At 45.1% G+C, this 18,398-nt stretch overlaps 2 protein-coding genes and 1 pseudogene across 4 annotated transcripts in view; all 3 read right to left on the bottom strand.

Moving 5' to 3' along the window:
- The window catches only part of SYN1 (synapsin I), a gene marked incomplete at both ends in the record, with an annotated part of 51,350 nt that extends 44,132 nt beyond the window's left edge, over window positions 1-7,218 (bottom strand). For both annotated transcript variants that reach the window (XM_080910724.1, XM_080910725.1), the window contains one exon: window positions 6,842-7,218. In XM_080910724.1, coding sequence (XP_080766850.1) covers window positions 6,842-7,218 — 377 coding nt within the window. The remainder of the gene's footprint in view (window positions 1-6,841) is intronic.
- Window positions 7,219-7,288: 70 nt separating this feature from the next.
- On the bottom strand, window positions 7,289-9,526 carry LOC308415819 (ubiquitin-conjugating enzyme E2 C-like; annotated as a pseudogene). The gene is made up of 2 exons: window positions 9,054-9,526; window positions 7,289-7,625 (listed from the first exon to the last, which is right to left on the bottom strand). The product of its transcript is annotated as a ubiquitin-conjugating enzyme E2 C-like (transcript).
- Window positions 9,527-12,771: 3,245 nt separating this feature from the next.
- Window positions 12,772-18,310, bottom strand: CFP (complement factor properdin). Its single transcript, XM_080909847.1, has 9 exons — window positions 18,183-18,310; window positions 17,944-18,094; window positions 16,468-16,643; window positions 15,918-16,088; window positions 15,600-15,791; window positions 15,206-15,379; window positions 14,771-14,962; window positions 14,519-14,630; window positions 12,772-13,063 (listed from the first exon to the last, which is right to left on the bottom strand). Exons 1-9 carry the CDS (start codon window positions 18,244-18,246, stop codon window positions 12,898-12,900), a joined length of 1,398 nt encoding a protein of 465 aa, XP_080765973.1. The 5' UTR covers window positions 18,247-18,310; the 3' UTR covers window positions 12,772-12,897.
- Between the last annotated feature and the right edge of the window lie 88 nt (window positions 18,311-18,398).

Below are 18,398 nucleotides of genomic sequence, written 5' to 3'. Positions count from 1 at the left end.
ATTAAAAAAAACAGTATATTGAAAGCAATGCTATACAAATGCTAGTAAAAGAGGCAAGCCAGAAAGAGCTAGAGGATATGAGGACACTTCTCTCATCATTCTCTATTGAGCTGGCCAGTTGTGTCTCTGGGGAGACTGGAATTCCAGAGATTCTTGTAGACCACTGCAAAATGTCACCAACTAGTACCTCTGTTTGCAGCTACCATGCTGGACATGTTATTATTACAGATTAATAAGATATCAAGTATGGCATAAAGCTATCAATTTGGCAAATGTACTTCTTCAATTCTGATTAGGAAAGAGGACCAAAAACCAGTTCATGTGGCATGGGTAAAATCTGTTGATGGTTTTTCCCTATACAGCATTCTGCTGTTTCTTTCAATCTACATTATAATATAGTTCAGAGGAATCTAGAGCATCTGGACATCCCACAGAATATCACACTGGACCATTATTTCGGTTACATCTTGTGGATTATGTAAGATAAATAAGAGATGGTTAGCATATTGCCTTGACAAGACACATGTGATCTTCTGAAGTAGTAATGGTAGCTCAGCACCCAGAAGCCTAAGGCAGGAGGATCATCAATTTGACACAGGGACATACCAAAACCATGCCAGATCAACACTTCCAAAGATTGCAGTAGAGTTTTGAATTTCATGCCATTTATTGTGAAGAGATATAAAAGGCAGGCTTCTTTCAAACTCTGGAAGCATCATATTCTACACCAGGACCCAAGTTTCAAGAGATATGTGTAGTGGCTATTTCTGGTTGTCAACTTGACTATGTCTGGAATGAACCACAACCCAGAATTGGGAGGCCCACCTTTGATCTTGATCTTGAGGCATAGAGGCTAAGAATCTTAGGAAACTAAGGTAAGGAGATCTCTGAGTTCAAGGTCATCTGGGACAAGCAAGTCCCACATCCAGGTGTGGTGGCACACACCTTTAATCTGGGACACACCTTCAGTTGGAGACCTACATAAGGACATTGGAGCAAGGAAGGCTCTCTCTCTCTATGCCTTCCTGCCCTGTGGGGCTCTGCCTGCTTGCCTCGTGGGACTGAGTGTCTTCTAGATCCTTGGGCTTCACAGCTGCTGCCCGCCATTGTTAAAGAATTGGACAACAAACTGTAAGTCACCAACAAATACCTTGCTATATAGAGACCATTCATAAGTTCTGTGACTCTAGAGAATCCTCACTAATAAATATGTAAAGTTATGTTATGAGTATGGGTCAGAGTATAAGGGGGCTCTGTGGCAGATCTAAGATGTAGGGCAAACAGTCTTATCACTTAGGATATTTGACCTGCCAAGTCTTTTAACACCAGATGTGTCATTAGTGGAGACAGATACATAGTGGAGCCTATTAGAAGCCTAAGTATGAGACTCTCAGGGTTCTGGAGCTAGGCCATACCATCTTCAGTAGGGGCTTAGATACCATTGTGGTTGTTGTACTTGAGATGGGGTCTTACTATGTAGCCCTGATTGTTTTGGGACTTACTATGTAGCCCATGTTGTCATCAAACTAGTGATCCCTTTACCTTAGTCTCCTGAGCTGGGGTTGCAGGCAGGTGCCACCATGACCTGGCTCAATTATATGCCATCTGAGAAACAGATTCCACCATAGTATTTCTCTCTAATAGAGACAGAATGCTTGACCACAGGGCACCAATGGACTGTGAACCCAGAACAGCTCATTATGAGCTGAGTCAGGCCACACCCACCAAATAAAGTCAGATATTTATGGACAATGTTGAATGGTTTATATGGTTGTTTAGGGGCCAGGAAGGAAAGTGACAAAAAGATCATGACAAGGAGGTCTGGGACACAGACTGTGGTTGAACATATGGAAGTGGGCAAAAGGGGATGATAAAGATCTTTTTACTGTGTGCTAACACCCACCAGGCTTCATCCGCCATTGAAGTGGTACTAGGCAACCAAATAGATAGGATGAGTCAGCCAGATGATGTCAGCCAGCCTCTAATGAGCCACCCCAGTGCTAGCAGATGGGTGCACAAATGAAATGCCAATAGCAGCAGAGATAAAAGCTGTGTGGAGTCAACTTTCCAGCCTTCCAGCAAGACAGATCAACATTGAATCTTTGATATGACACCATGTCTCAAGACTAAGTAGCCACTTGGCAAACTGACTGCACTGGGCTTCTTTTACTCTACAAAAAAAAAAAAAAAAAAAAAAAAAAAAAAAGGTGATCTGGTTTAACTAAAAATTTCCATGTTTGAAAGGTTTGCCTTTTCATTTTCTGACTAAGACTAGCAAGCATCTCTGTCCAGAGGTTTAAAACTATACTTGATCCCCAGCAGGATGGGATCCCATATAACATTGCAGCAAACCAAACGGTACGTGTCATAACAAAGTAAAGGTGTGTTTATGAAAGCAACCAGTGAGGTTCCTTACCACACCACCCAGAGGCTGCTAGCCTGAGAGAATGAAGCCATAGGTATGACCTCATTTTGGAGCTGACACCATGCAAGAATGGGCATTACCTTCCTAAAAGCATGGAAACCCTCAGTCCATAATTATTGGGTATGTTATTCTCAGAGTAGGTAAGAGTGCACGAGTCTGGGAAGTTAGAGGTCACAGTGGGAATGGCGCAGCTTACCATCAATCCCAGTGATCCACTCTTAGAATCTGTGCTTCCTGTTCCCTCAGGAATTTGCAAGGTTAGGGGTCCCGGTTCTCCAAGGGGCAACACAGGAATCTTATTAATTAAACTCTAAGCTATGATCACTACCTTTGCACTTTGATAAGTAAAGAGACGTCACCAGCAGAAGAATGTAACATTGATAGCTAGGAAGTAGGAGGTAGGGCTGTTGGTAAACAGCAAGGGCAGATGTGAGCGAATTTGGCACCCTGACCACCCGCTTTGGCATCTGTTGAAACTCTTTGTTCAGTTTTCATGGTAAGTAAACAAGAAGCAGCCAGAGTCTGAGTCAGGTGTGGGGACACAGGCTCAGGGATCCCTCAGAGATGAAGGAATGAATCACCCACCAAGGAAGGCACTGAGACCAACAGAGGTGCTAGCTGAAGGTGAAGGGTCTGTTTCCAGGGAAGTCTATCTAAGAAAAGAAGTCACAGTAAGAAACACAGTTTACATAATCCACTATATACCTATTTACATAATAACTCATGCTATACACACATCTATACATATATATTATATAAGACCCATATGTTTTATGTCAAACATGATTCAGATATGCCTTATATAATATATACTACATAAAAGATATATACATGTCTCTAGGTTGTATAACAATATACATAAGTATACATATACAAGTGGAATTAGAGTTTCAGCTGGGCATAATCCTACACCTTGGTAATTCATCACCTGGGAGATAGAAATAGAAGATCATGAGTTTGAAGCCAGCCTGGGTTACATATCAAGGCTTTCTCCCAAAAATTAGTTTTGGTAAATAATTACCTTTACTGTATGCAATACAGTTTTGTATTTCTTGTTCCACTTTCTTCTATTTTGTGAAGAAAATTCTATACTTGTAGATACATTATAGACTATAAACTCATTCTATAACACACACAATATGTAGTTTATGTCATATATATTATATATTATTGGAATAACAGTCTTATCAAATATCTGCTTACTATGTAAAACATGCTCTGTTCTCTACTTTTATTTGTCTTGCTTCGTGAAGAATGTAGCATGCTGATCATGGGCAATAGTTGACCCACAGATTGAAATACACAGGAGCAACTTATCTCTTAAACATTAAAAAATTAAACCCTCTCATCTTTGAGGATGCAACATCCAAGCACAGAGGCTCAGTGTGAAAGAAGAGTGGTAAGGACTGAAGAGACGACATCAGGTTATACATAGGGATGCATTTATTTCAAAATTGTCAAATTCATTTATTCCAACCTGAAACCCTCAAAGCTTGCATGGTTCCGAAGGTCTGCAAGTTCATGCAGAGCTCTGTTCCCAAACTGAGCCTGGCATACTTAGGCTCTCTCCTTTCCATGTCACCTAGCAGACACTAAACGAATATTGGCCAAATTGCCTAGAAGAAAAAGTCTGAAGGAGCTGTTGCAATAAATGGGGGTTTTGAGGAATAACCTTTTGCTGAGTTCAGTAAGTACTCAATAAATGTTTTCTGGAGGTTAGAAAAAAATAAAAGAAGGCATTGGATTGCCATTACAGAAAGAGGAATGGACACCAGTATTCAATTGAGAGACTGGGGGAGGGGCAATTAAATAACCTGTTTATAGGGTTGGAGCAGAGAAGGAATGTCTACCAATATGTAATATAGGCTTCAATAATATTTGCTGACTTCAATGAAGAAAATGGAGCCCAAGCAACAGTACCCTGGGGAACAGCACGTAGTGAAGGCATTCTGAACTGTGCTCAGTGTATATTTTAAGGGTTGCTGGAGGAAAGGTGAAGAAGCTGCACCGATGACAATGTGGTTATTTGAGCAGAATACAGCAAGAGATTAATAAGTACTTTCTGGACTAATGAATGAGGGGAAGAACCTCTAGTGAGGTGGCTACAAAGTGTGGGTGTATAGGCAGGATCTAGTCAAAATATTGGGGGGAAAGGGCTGAGGGGCTAGGAACACTGGGTGCTCTTCCAGAGTTTCTTGAGTTGAATCCCCAGCAACAGATGCCTTTGTGTCAAAGACAGCTACACTGTACTTATATACATTAAATAAATAAAGAAATTTTAAAAAATAATGAGAAATTAAACTTCAGAGAGGCATGTTCTTCAAAGTATACAATATGTGCATATTAAATGCTTTATGGGGTTAAGTAGGAAAAGTTATAGAAAATTCAGCTAGTAGTTAGGATTGGAAGACAGGGGAGCTGAAGGAGGGTTCTTCCCAGGAAAGAGAAGTGATTCGACAATATGCATTTCACATGCTGTCACATAGAAAGTATGCAACAAATATCTGGATAATGGATTAAAGGGCTTAACATGGCATAGTGAAGGCTTCTGAGGGAGGGGTGACCAAGCCAGTAAGCAGATGGTACCCAGTAAGTTTTGACTGAAATAGGTCTCTGAAGTGTAAGCTCTTAAGGCAATGGCGAGGACTTCCAGAGCCCTGGCAAGAGGAGGCTGAGGATGACTCATACAGTTGATGCTCAGTAAGTGTCAACTGGCTTAAATAGACTAACAGTATTTTGGTATGTGGACTTAAGGTTGGGAAGAGCCGATCCTCCGGGGTTACTAAAGGGAATGGGTGGGGGTAAATCTTATTATATACTTGGTTCTGGGTTAACGTAGGGCAGCTTTTAGAGGCAGGCTTCATCGCTGGGCAGGTTCTCCTAGGGGTAGTGAGAGGAGATGCACTTCCTATCAACAACAGGTACTGCATAGGTGCAGGCTGCATCTACTGCAGGAAACTGTATCCGAGGAGCATAAACATACTAAATTTCCATACATGCTCACAGGAGGTACTGGAGGAAAGGGTCTTTGGAGGGAGGTCATCAGACTGGAGTACAGAGTTTACTGAACTGATTCGCAAATGACCTTTGAGAAAGGCTAAGAATTGTTTGGTAAATGCCCCCTTGGAGGAAAAGCCCCAAATGGAAAGGGGAAGGGAATGCATAAACTTGATCTAGGCAAACACAGTTCTTTTTATGCAAGGAAAATTTTTGTGGACAAGACCTAGACCATAAATGCTCTTAAAGAAGGATGAAAGAAAAAAGCCGTTGGCAAAAGTGACTCAAACGACGCCCAAAGCAACTGCTAGATGTTTGGATATTGGATTAAGTCTTGTCACAGACCTTTATGGAGAGGTCTTTGGCTGGGTCATGCAAAAGGTGCTCAGTATACAGTGATGGAAGTCCCTGAAGAAAAAAGCATTGGATAAAGGTTTGGGCGTGGGGTATATAGCTGATACTCAACAGATGTTTGCTGAAAGGAAAGGATCCACCAAAGACCTTTGAAAAATGTGTCTGGAAAACAGGAGATTCAGGAAGCACTCAATAAAAGTCTTCTAGAATCATTACGGGAAAAGGTCATTGAGGAGAGACTGGTAATGAGTCACACACAGAAAGCTTAAACCCTCACACGATTCGTGCTTGGAAAATGATTCTTTTGAGGCAGGTTTAGGAATGGGACATGTCCAGCATTTAATGCCTCTTAGATCTTTTGGAGAAAACGTGTCCCTTCAGATCACGCACCTGGACTTGGAATACATAGAAGGCATTCAGTCAGGGTTCACAGGATCCATTCGAGTCAGCTTGTGATGAGAAACTGGGGTGGAATACACTACAGGCACACTCAATCACCGCTTACAGACAAGTCTAAAAAGGTCTTTGAGGGCTCTGGGGTGAGACATAGCATCAATTGGGTACACCTTCACAAGATCCATTAGAGAAGGCTTTAGGGCAAGGGTAGGGGCAACCAAGCGTGAATCAGACTCTCAAAGAGTGCTCAAGGAAGAAGGCATTAAAGCCAAAGACCTCCAGGGAAGGGGGCTGTGCAGTGAGGTATAACGCAGGTGCTGAATAAATGCTTACGAGACTCATTGTGGATGAGGCCTTCCAGGCAAGAGTTGGACAGAGGCGGTAGGGCACATTTGGCCCTTGAAAGCTTTCTCCATATATCAAAGCCAAAAGCTTTTGGGAATGAGTATTAAGACGAGGTATAGGCAACAGATAATTGTTTCTTGTACCCATTTTAGTTTGGGGAAGGTAAAAGCGGGGCTTAAAGGAAGAGCTGAGCACAAATCATTAAAAAGAAGGAATTGGGTGAGGGGCCAGATATCAGGCGCACAAGTGGCGCTCGATAATTGCTCATTCACTGTAGAAACATCTGGGGACCCAGGCCCTCGAGGAGGCGCAACAGCGGCTTACCAGTCGGTGTGCGGCTCGTCGATGACCAGCAGCACCCTGGAGGCGGCGCCCCCGCGGCCTGCACCCCCAGAGCCACCGCCCACCTGCTCGCTGAAAGTGGCGGCTGCGGCTGCTGTGGTCTGCTTGACCGCATTAGACAGCGATGAGAAGAAGCCACCGCCCCCCGAGGATCCGGGACTAGGGGCTGCTGGAGAGGCCACCGGCGCAACTGTAGAGGCCCTCTCGGCAGAGACAGTCGCGGAGCCGGGCGTGGCCCCAGGGCTGGCGGCTGAGGGCGGAGGCGGGGGCGGCTGCGGGCGCTGCAGGTCTGTCATGTACCCATTCGGCAGATTGGCCATGAAGTTGCTGTCCGACAGGCGGCGCCGCAGGTAGTTCATGGTGGCGGCTTGGGGCAGGGGATCCAAGGGGCAGTGGGTCCTTGGGCCGCGGGGGCGGAGCGCGAGGGGCTCAGGAGCACAGCGGCGCTCTCTGGCACGACGCGACTCCTCTGCTGCCCGCTGCAGACTGAGGCAGCGCTGAGGCTCTGCCGCCGCAGAGCGTATGGTCGCGCCCACACCCCCCTATCTTGCACCTCTCGTGGTGCGGTCCAACTGGACTCAGGGCAGCATGGATGCGACCAAGGCGGCGAGGAAGGGGAGTTTGGGGAGGGCTGGAGACTGACGTCAGCTCGCCTTTGGTGCTGGGGAGGTGGTGGAGCGCGCCGGCAGCGGGGGCGAAGGCTCTGTCCGCGGTGCTAAATCTGACAGTGCGCACGCGCCGCGCCGCATCCTCTTCCCCTCCCCCTCTGATAGGGGGATGCGCAATTTGGGGAGTGGGGGTGGGGTTCTTGTCCGGAGGGTCTGGACATAGTAAGGAAGCTCCCTCCCACGATTCTACCCTGTTTACCAGCCTCTTCCTAAATCCTCAGGCTAAGTTGCACTCATACACTATTACCCTTCCCAGCTACTTGGGGTTCCAGTGTTAATTTTCACCTCTGAAGACATTTTGGGGTCGAGGGTGGAGATAGAAGCAAGTAGAAATTCTCTCCTTACTGCAGTTTTCTCGGCGAGACGTCTCCTACAACACTGTCGGGTAAAGAAAAGAGCACTGGGTGGCGTAAACATCAGCAGACAGGCGGAGGTGGACACTTGGGTAGTTTACATATCCATGCCCTTGGTGGTGACAGCCTGAACGAACACATGGAATAACACAAATAGAAAAGCAGGGAAAGACACAGGGTATAAGTACATCACAGAACACACACACACAGGCATCCAGGTATATATGTAGACACAGAAGCCCAGGGTAACACATTCAGGCAACACATTGACATACACCCAGAGAATCTCACACATGCACACACATCTAAAACAAACAAACAAACAAACAAAACACATGCTCCCAGATGAGTAAGGAAACTCATGTAATGCAGAAGCATTTCCTACAATGCTGGCTCTGATGTGTATTAAGACTCCTCCACATGCACATATTTAGTCTATATGTCCTCATTGCATAGATGTCTTCCTCCATGTATGAGAACTTTGCAGACAGGAAGCCAGTTAATACTTTCATATGAAAGAATAATGTAATTTTGGTGGTCTGAATAAGAAGGTTCATATATTTGAATGTTTAGTCACCAGGGGTTGGCACTGTCTGGAAAGATGAAAAGGATTAGGATGTGTGACCTTGTTGGAGGAAGCTTGTCACTGGGGTGGGCTTTTGGGGTTCAAAAGGCCATGCCAAGCCTGGAGTCTTTCTGTTGCCCATGGATCAGCATGTAGCTCTCAGCTACGTCTCCAGCATCAAGCCTGCGTTAGCCACCATGCTCCCCATCATGGTGATAATTGACTCATCTCTGAGACTGTAAGAACGCCTCAAATTAAATTTTTTTAAATGAGAATTGAACTGCCTTGGTGATGGTACCTCTTCACAGCAATAGAACATTGACTAAAAGAGTAATCCACGCAGTAGTAGGATGTAGAAAGCATTATATCTGGCTATAACAAAATTACAAATCTATAGTTGTTTATATGTTTAAATTGATTATCAAATAATCTGATGGATAGATAATATAATCTGTACTTTTCTTTTTAATATACAAAACAATCTTCTATTTATTCAATATAGGGTTCAAGCAGACCCAATTTAAAAGAACAAATAAAACAAAAATAACAGCACAGCTAAGAAATCAAGGAGAAAGGATAGACAATCTAAGAAAAAAAGAGAGCTGGACAGCTTGTGTCTGGGCTCTTGGGTGGAGACCTGCTTTGAATAGGTTTCTTGCAGGTACTTCTTAGATGCTGTGGGGTTTTCCCAGAACTCCTCAGCATGTGTGTTCAAAGGCTATCAATGTTGGGTTCTCCTAGCAGGCTCTGGATAGAGGGCAAGATAGTCCTGACGTCATATAGTGCAGACCACTTATCCTTGAGGATGTCCAGGCAGATGTTGCCCTGGGTGTCCACATTGGGGTGGTAGCAGGAAGTGAGGAACTTCACTGTGGGTGCATTGTAGCCACTGGGGAACTCTAGGGAGTTTATACCTCAGGTCTTCATATATGGTGCTGGCTGCTTTGTGGATGGTCTCTACCCATTTGAACAGGTTGTCTGATTCAGGAAAGGCAGAAATATTGTCACCAGACATCATGAGGGTCATCAGCTCCTGCTGTAGCCTCTTGCCCACAGGGCCCTGGGCGGCACCCCTGCAGCGCTCAGCTTGTTTTTGAAGGCAATGCTGGCAGCAACTGGGTTTTTGGGAGGCCATTCCAGAGGTGCTGGCACCGAGACAGGAGTGTGGAGACAAAAGGCTAACTGCCAGTTTCTACTTTTCAAATGAGGGGAATCTATGAACTTTAAATTATCTCCAAAGAGTCATGTTTGCTGTGATTGGTATATGTGGCAGGAAGATGAAACAGCTAGTGTTGTGGCATCACAACAAAGTGGAGTGGGGTTTTAGTAAGGCACAGAGCCAGAATGACTGGGTGCATCACTGACCCCAGTGAGCAGTGATAGTGGACCCGTGGCAGGAGATACGCAAGAATATTTGGAGTTGCCTGAAAGATTTTAGAATCACCTACTTATTCACTTCTTTTTAAACCAGATCTTGCTATGTGGTCCAGGTTACCTGATCTCTGCCTCTACAGCAATGACATTTTTATTTTATTTAGTTTATTACCAACTCTGGCCATTTGCTCACTTCTTATTTATGAAATCAAATAGTGTGGGATCTGGAGTCACATGAGGAGCTCAAGACCAGCCTTCACAATATATTGGGAAAGTGAGTTAATCTGAATTTTTCCCCCTTCATCTTTAAAATGAGGAAGGAAAGACATAACCTCTGTGTTTTTGAAAGTGCTTGTAGGCCCATCAGAAACCTGCTTGCTCATCTTGTCTCCAGAAACCATGCCTCCACTTAACCTTTTTCCATCCCTTTCTCCTAGGTTCCTACAGTCCTAAATGCAGTATTTCTAAGCCATCCTCATAATCTCTCCTCCATCCTAGTATACTTCAGTCTCAGAATTAGCCTTTGGTTGCCTAATCCTTCTTTCTTTGCAGGATGCCCTCTGGCAATCCAATAAGGAACTCTCTGCATATGGGTATTTTCTAATATTTTAAAATATGTAACTATATCACTGATTTTAAGAAGAAAAGCATGGCCTTAGTGACCTCTTTGGTAACTAAGAAGCAGTTGCAGGTCTTTAGACAGTTTTGGCTCCTCTGGGCCTGAATCAGAGCTCTGCACAACCACGCTGAGTGTGGCTCTTCCTATGAAATATTTGGACTTCTAGTACTTTTAGCTTCCTAGAAGTAATTTTTAATTTTCCTAGGTGGCTTAGTCTCTAGAGATTAACTTTTCCAGATTGTCTTTTAAAGGAAGACCCTCTCTCTCCTTCTGGAGTGTCTTAGCTCTTCAAGGAGAGAGATAAAACTCGCACCAACAGCAAGAAGAGGCATACAGAGTATCTAAGAATCACTTTCGTGTATATTGAGCAACTTACTTAAATATGCATCCCTGACACAAGTTCATGCCAGGATTGTGCCTACAATACCTATCTACAAATTCCATCTTACTGAGAGTGAACACACACACCCCTTACAGTTTTGTTATAGCTATAACCTCATATACCACACATCTAGTATATATAGTCTGTAGTCAATTCCTGGTTGTCATCTTGACTGTATCTGGAATGAACCACAATCCAGTATTGGAGGGCTCACCTGTGATCCTGACCTTGAGGCGGAGAGATACAAGTTTCTGACCTGGATCTTGGCATGGAGATCTTGAGGTTAGTGGCTATGAATCTTAGGACACTAAGGCAAAGAGATCTCTGAATTCAAGGTCATCTGGGACAAAGTAAGTCCCAGATCCATGTTTGGTGGCACACACTTTTAATCTGGGACACACCTTCAGTTGGAGACCTACATAAGGACACTGGAAGAAGGCTCTCTCTCTTTACCTGCTTGCCTTGTGGGACTGAGCAACTGCTGCTGAACAGTTGGGAAGTTGGACTACAGACTGTATAAGTCACCAACAAATCCTCTTAAGATATAGAAAGTACCCATAATTTGTGACTCTAGAAAACCCTAATACACAGTCCTAATTCCTGCAGAGCTTTGGAAGTCTGCTTTACACAGAGATGCGTACATCACATACACAGCCAAGCTTCTACCTTCTTCCAAGCAACTGTCTCTTACACCCTGTAGCAGCAACTAAAACCCCTCGCTTTGACTCAGTCTTCCCAAGATGACCAAATCCTCATTGACTTGTCTCTACTTCTATTCACTGAGTGGATCATATTATATGTTCTGACAAGACTCTGGGACTCACAAATCTACTGAAACACTCCCACAGAAAAGGGTCCCTTTCACCCACTGTACAAAGTTGTAAACTCTGCTCTTAATAATTAATACTGTATTGCTATGTGAGGTGCTTCAAAAATATCTAGTTCATTACTGTTGTGTGCTAGTTTCTTCCTTTGTAAAATGGGGATAATATTGACCCTCCTGAGTTCATTGTGGATTAAATGAATCCACACTATGGAAAAATTTAGGCACTACTGGGCTTTCAGTAAATTGCTTTCTAAGTGTTAGCTATCACCCCGATTATGATGATTCCTTCATAATTTCATCATGAAGGAGCTTGGCATTCAGTGGATGGTAAAAGGAATGAGCAAATTCTAAGAACACTGGTGTCTGGGTTTGTTCCCTTTACTGTGGAAACAGGCAGCTGATCCCTTCCTTGTGTCCCCATACTCAGCACTATTGTTAGTATACAGTAGGCGTTAAACATTGAATGCGTGTTTGAACAAAAGGAATGACTATTTTGAGTCAGCTCACTGGCTCTCAGATGTTCTCACCTTCTACCAGCCCTCCCCCAGCCCAGATGCTCTGACTTATCTCTAGCATAAGTAGACATTAAATTGTTAAATGAACAAATACAAAAAGGTGAATCTGGGTTTGTTTTGGGAGTTCCTCCAGGTCATTGTTAACTCTAACTTCTCTTTGCCCCTTCCCTAGCTCAAACTGCATTATAGCCACCTCCTCAGTGCCCCTACCCCCAGCTACTTGTTGTTGGTAATTGCAGTTTTAGCCTTAGGCTGTTTTCCAGTGGGTGGGTGCAGGTGTTTTCTCAGCTGGGGGCCAACTCTGGTCACTTCCCACCCAATTCATCACTGTAGCAGATCTGCCAGCTGGGGAGGCTCTGGTAGGTGGGTGGGAACCTAGGAAACTTCATAAAGTAAGAGACAACAACTAAACACACAGACCAATCAAAAAGTCCCTGCTAAGGTGATTAGCCAATGGCAAACCCCACGTTGTTGCCCTGTCCTCTAGTCCCACACCCTTATATTTGTGGCAAAGACAGGCTGGGGCTAGACACTTTCAGACTTTCCAAGCTTCAAACACAATACAACAAAATATGTCACAATGGGCCGTTGCTCTGTTGCTCTAGAAAATTCTATTGATTCACTTCCAGGAATGGGGGCAGGCTTCCCTCTTCTTTGAGGAATCTTAGAAAGAGTCTAGAAAGGCTGGTTTTTGAGGTCTAGAAGGTCAGGGGGGTCAGAATGGAAGCAAGGGATTTTAGGGTTTCTTCTCTTCTGGGTCTTTGCAAGAAGGTGCATGTAGACATGGCCGTTTCTCTTCCACCACCAGCTTCTGCCCCTGGAGCGCCTCACATAGTGGCCGTGGGGTCCCCCAGAAGGTAACATTCTTCTCACCCTGACCTTCAACCATGGAAACTGTAGGCCTGGGGTGTTGGGAAAGCAATGGAGGAGAAAATTTCAGGTAAGGCAAGAATGTATTGAAAAAACTTCATTTTTTGAGAGAGTCCAATCTCAATGATACCCCTGCTACAGCTTCCCAAATGTGGGAATTACAGGCAAGTCTCATATCATTTTTTGTGCCTTTACTTGCTAGGAAATGCTCCACCATACTCCCATAGCATAGCATTCTATTTTTAAAAAATATTTATTAATTTGTTTATTTATTTTAGGTCCTACTGACCTACCCTTTTTACCCAGGTGAACCTTGAAGTCATTCTGTACTTGGGAGATCTTGAACATGTCCTTTTGGCTCCAGCATTTCAAGCACTTAAGATTATAGTTCGCACCGGTGCACCTGAATTAACATCTCACTGTGCTTTACTCTGTGTCTGACTGATAGATACTGGGGTATTTCTGATATTTCTGTACTTATGTGCTTCAGTTTCCCTCATCTATAAAATGGCAATAAGAGCAATAATGTTTTACCTTCAAACTCTTTGTCTTTCCTCACTCCCCTTAAATGCCTATTCCAAGCCATTACTTCCCTCCCTTTCTCTTTTCTTTGTACCTTCCATTTTACCCAAATAGAACCTTATATCCACTAAGATTTTTGCCAGGAAGATCTCTCCTAGTAGGCAAGTTCTCGATTCATTTTCATCCACATTCTCTCAAATGGTCTTTTTCCACACAGCCTCTATGTGGAAAACAGGAAATTAAAAACTGGTTCCTAACTTAAGGAACCAGTCTGATCCCCCACATCTAGAAAATCCTATCCCACGGAAGGGCCATTTAACAGCTGGGAAAAGGCCATTTAACCATGTATTGTGTAAGAAGGGATGGGTAACAACCCTTTCTAACTTTTGTGCTACTGTGGTGTCCAGTAAACACTTGGTGAGCTAATCAACTCTGTTCAGAACCTGCTCGCAATCTGGATGTCAGGAGTGCTTCTCCAGAAAGGCCTAATTAGCTTTCTAGGGCCAGAGGGTAGTAGTGGTGGTCTCATTGCCACTCAGCTGTCATTTTTATATAGATTCTATCACAACTCACCTGGGTACCTTCTACCCACAGATCAGGGTTCTTTTTCAGTGACTTGCTAAAAAGGCCGTAGAGTACCTCAAGGGAGTGAAATGTGGAGTGGATACGTTGAGGCATGAGTAACTCAAAAGTATGCTAAGGTGTCAGTGACATGGCCATGTGAAGGATTGTGTGCATGGGAATACAGCTAAGTGACTGCATTAGAAACTGGGGTGCACAGAGGCTGTGAAGTCTTCCCTAACTGCTTCTCCTCTTCCATTTTCTCCTCTTTCTCTAAGCTAGGAGATGGCAGTGGCAAGGCAGGCACCTTTGATCCCGGGGTGAAGCTCCAGTTCAGTGTAACCAATTCCCTTCTCATCCAGCATCATGACCCCCTCCAAGAAACACAACGTCCCTCAACTCACGAGTACTTGGGGAGCAAAGGTGTGCAGAGGCGCTGGCGGACACGAGTGGGATTGGGTCCACATGGTGGTGTGCACAGACCCCAGGTACTCCACTGTGACCATGAACCTTTCACTGCAATGGAAGGGGGTAGTAGAATGTCACAAAGTCAAAACTGGAGGTCTCAATGGGAAAAGGAGACTGCAGGGGCACAGGTTACCCAGCATAGTTACTGCATGGTTGCCCACCCTCAGTGCTGCTTGTGGGTCACTCACAGACACAGTTATGGATGTCATAGCAATGTCGAATATCCTGGAGTTTCCCAGTACATGGCTGCCCATTAAATTTGCGCTTGCCACAGCTCCTTGACCGTGACTGCTGGCCTGGGATTTCATCACAGCTGATGGACTTCATTCTCACACGGCTGCAGTGACTCCATTTTCCCCAGTCCTCCCACTCTCCATTTACTGTAGACACAAGAAGCAAGAGGGTTTGGAGGCAGTAAAGGGCCTCAGGAGAAGGAATGAAGAAGGCTTTGGGAGGGAGTGGTAGTGAACAGATAGATGTGGGAATAAAGGAGGAGAGATAAACTAGGGTATGGGGGCAGGAAGAGGAATATCAGGCAGGAACAAGGTTTTGGCAGCAAGAAGTGGGCAGCAGTGATGGGCAGGGGGCTTAGGCATAGGCATGATGCCTCTTGACTTGCTAACCAGGGCAAGGCGTGGCTGTGTTACAGATGTGCTTCCGAGTAGCGTCCCCAGCACAAAAGGGGCCCCCATGACGAGGTACAGGGTGATCACATGTCCGTTGTTCTAGGACCTGGCCCAGGCCACAAGTCACAGGGCAGGGGCTTGAAGGGCCCCATGGTCCCCAGCCACCAGCCACTGTTGGAGTGGGAAAGAAAGTGAAAATAAAGGCCACCTTAATCATGCACACTTCCCAGCTTCCCTCCCTGTCACCTCTAGACATTTGAGGCAAATTGTCCTCAGATGTTAGGCTTCTTGTCACATGGTACACGAATTCCATTCCCTCAAATGGCACACCATCTTGGTCAGAAATCCAAAGCCCTGATAGCTGTACGCCAATGGCCTCATCCCTGTATACCTGGGCAAGGTGGTAGGCCACTGCAGCCCCGATGCTCATAAGCTGGTCCTGAGCAGGGCTTCCCAGGGGGCTGCTTTGAAGGTGCTGGTGCAGAACATGAGCGACTTCGTGTCTCCTTAGGTTCTTGAGCTCCACCAAGGCAGGATCCTGAGCAGGGGCTCCAGGGTCCCCAGGATGCCCAGGCCCCATGTGCTGTCGTAGGAGTGGAAGGATGAGCTATGGTCAAGCATGCATAGAAGTCTTCTCTACCTGGCAGTTTCCTGTTATAATCCAGCATTCTGGACATCCCTTCTATGTCCTGTGACTACTCTTACTCACTGGGGCAGATCTTCTGAGTGTCACAGGCCTGTGTTTGCTGGGCCTCTCCTGGGCAGTGGCCCCCACACTTAGGAGCAGGATTATCACATACTCGTAGACGGGTCTGAGTTCCTTTGGAGCAGGTGACAGAGCAAGGCCCCCAGGGTCCCCAATCAGACCAGCCACCCATCTCTGGAAGAAAGAGAAGGAAGTGGGGATGACAACTTAGGATTTCTTTCTTTTCATGTGTCCCATAACATTTTATCCTGTCCTATCTCTTGTCCCCTATACCTGGCCTACCTGGACTATGGCAGCAGCCTTCATACTCTTCCCTTTGCTTCAGATTCGGCCTGTCCTCTTCCCAAATTAAGTCAAAGTGAATTTCTCCCCATCCCATAAGCCAAACCATTCAGACTAAAGCCAATGTCTTCACTTCTAGACATCTTCCTTCAGCAATCCTAGCCTCCTCTATTCCCCTTAAAGCCATACAAAGGTCTGTCCTCAGGGCCTCTACACTGAGTCTTATGGTGCTGGGGGCTGGGTCTATGTCCATACTGCTGATTTTCCTTACCTGAACAGCATGACTGGTCCTCACAGGCCTGCAGCTGCCATTCAAGAGCTCCAGGAACCACCTTCTCAGAGCACTGCCCACCCCTGCCCACACAGCGCCTGTGTCGCAGCTGGGACCCCTCAGTGCATGTAACTGAGCAGGGCCCCCATGAGGACCATGCTGACCATTGTGGGGACCTGTTGAGAGGAGCCCATGATCTATCTTGGTATGAAATTACAGGATAGATCATTGAGAGCCTACTTACCACTTAGGGATGGGTGGGTGATTGAACAGGAAGAAGTGAATATACAGGAAATATATGATAAATTTCATTTCCTTTCATAGCAAGAGCCCTGGAAATGCCCCAGGGTCAAAGCCAAATGCACAGTAAGCAAATTTAAGGACTAAAAACCCCAGAACTTCTGCCAGGAACTCAATAAGTCACTACCCTGTAGGGTACCAGATACAGAGAAAGTATTTAGTAAGCAGAATCTCAGAAATCCCTTCAGAAACATCCTAGAGATATACGTTGCTTCTGCACAGGACTGACTGGGTTTGGGTGCCAATATGGGTATGCATGTCAGTGCTTAAAACACATGAACTGTTAGCATGACCGATGGCCCAGAGCTGCTCTCCAACATCTTCAAACCCATCATCTTTACAATGTTATCTGGAATACATAGTAAGCAGTCATAAAATATATATGTACAGTACAGTAAGACTCAACATACATAAACTGGAAGTCATGATTAGGAGATAGGTGCTTTCAGAGATCAAATTGCCACAAAACAATGAATGTGTCTTGATAAGATTTGGTCTTGCCCTCAGAATATTTTTATGGTAGTTCTATCTATGATAAGCACTCAAATATGATGTTATAAGTTAGGAGAATGTAGTTACCATCAAAAATATCCAAGTTATACTCTGCCCACAATGTTTACAGGAAAACCTGACTTTTAAAACACTTTTATATCAGGGTTATTTTATCTCTCCTAAGGGACATTTGGAAGTGTCTGGATTCTGTTAAGATTTTTTTTTTTTTTGATTTGCCGCTCATACAATACAGCCTAACTACAGTTTCCCTTCCCTTCATTCCTTCCAGTACCCCCCACTACAATCTCCTCTTCCACAGATTCATTTCTCCTCCTGTCCCCCTTTAGAAAAAAGCAGGATCCTTCAAAGGATGTTAACAAGATGTAATAAGACTTAGCACAAATCCTCATATCAAGGATGGATGAAGCAACCCAGGAGGAGGAAATGGGCCCCAAGTACAGAGACACCCCATTCCCACTATTAATCGGTGCAGAGTTGTTAAAAAAAACATTTAGGGAAACAATGCACAGCTAAGAACTCATACCCCCAACAAAAAGCTCCAAATGGCAAGATTTTGAAACCCTGAACTATGGTCATAAGGAGGGCTTGTGGGGGCTGGAGCACTTTTAGAAGCTCCAGGGCAAAGAGTACAGTTCTATGTTATAGGGCCAGGTTCCTCCAAACCTGCATGGCTGACAGAGGCCACCATCATGTTCCTGAAAGGCATAGGCAGTGTTGAGACAGCAGTCTTCCACCATGATGTCTCTTCCAAGTAGGCCTTTGCACCTGCCAGAGGACTCCTCATACTGGGTGAAGCAGAGCACAGGGTCTGAGTCTGTAAGACCAGGGGAAAGGGATGGGCAATCAGGAGCGTGTCTGGCCTGGGCATCCCTGGGAGGATATGTGGGCCCTCATCCACTTACCTGTGGCTGGCAGGATAAGCAGTAGCAGCAGGAACCACTGAGGGGCTTGCATCCCAGCAGGCATTTTGAGCACTGTTTCTGCACTCCTCAGAGAGGAGGCCTTGGCTTTGTCTGAGCTGCCCTGCTCCAGAAAGAGGAACCCAGGGCAGGAGGAACTGGGAGGGTATGGCCTTTTTAACTCTGACCTCTCCCTGAAGCACTCTACCTCTTTTCCCC

The sequence above is a fragment of the Micromys minutus genome (assembly GCF_963924665.1).
Source record: "Micromys minutus genome assembly, chromosome: X".
Classification (NCBI taxonomy): domain Eukaryota; kingdom Metazoa; phylum Chordata; class Mammalia; order Rodentia; family Muridae; genus Micromys; species Micromys minutus.
The sequence above is the reverse complement of the archived record's forward strand: the minus strand, read 5'-3'. Positions and strand labels throughout refer to the sequence as shown.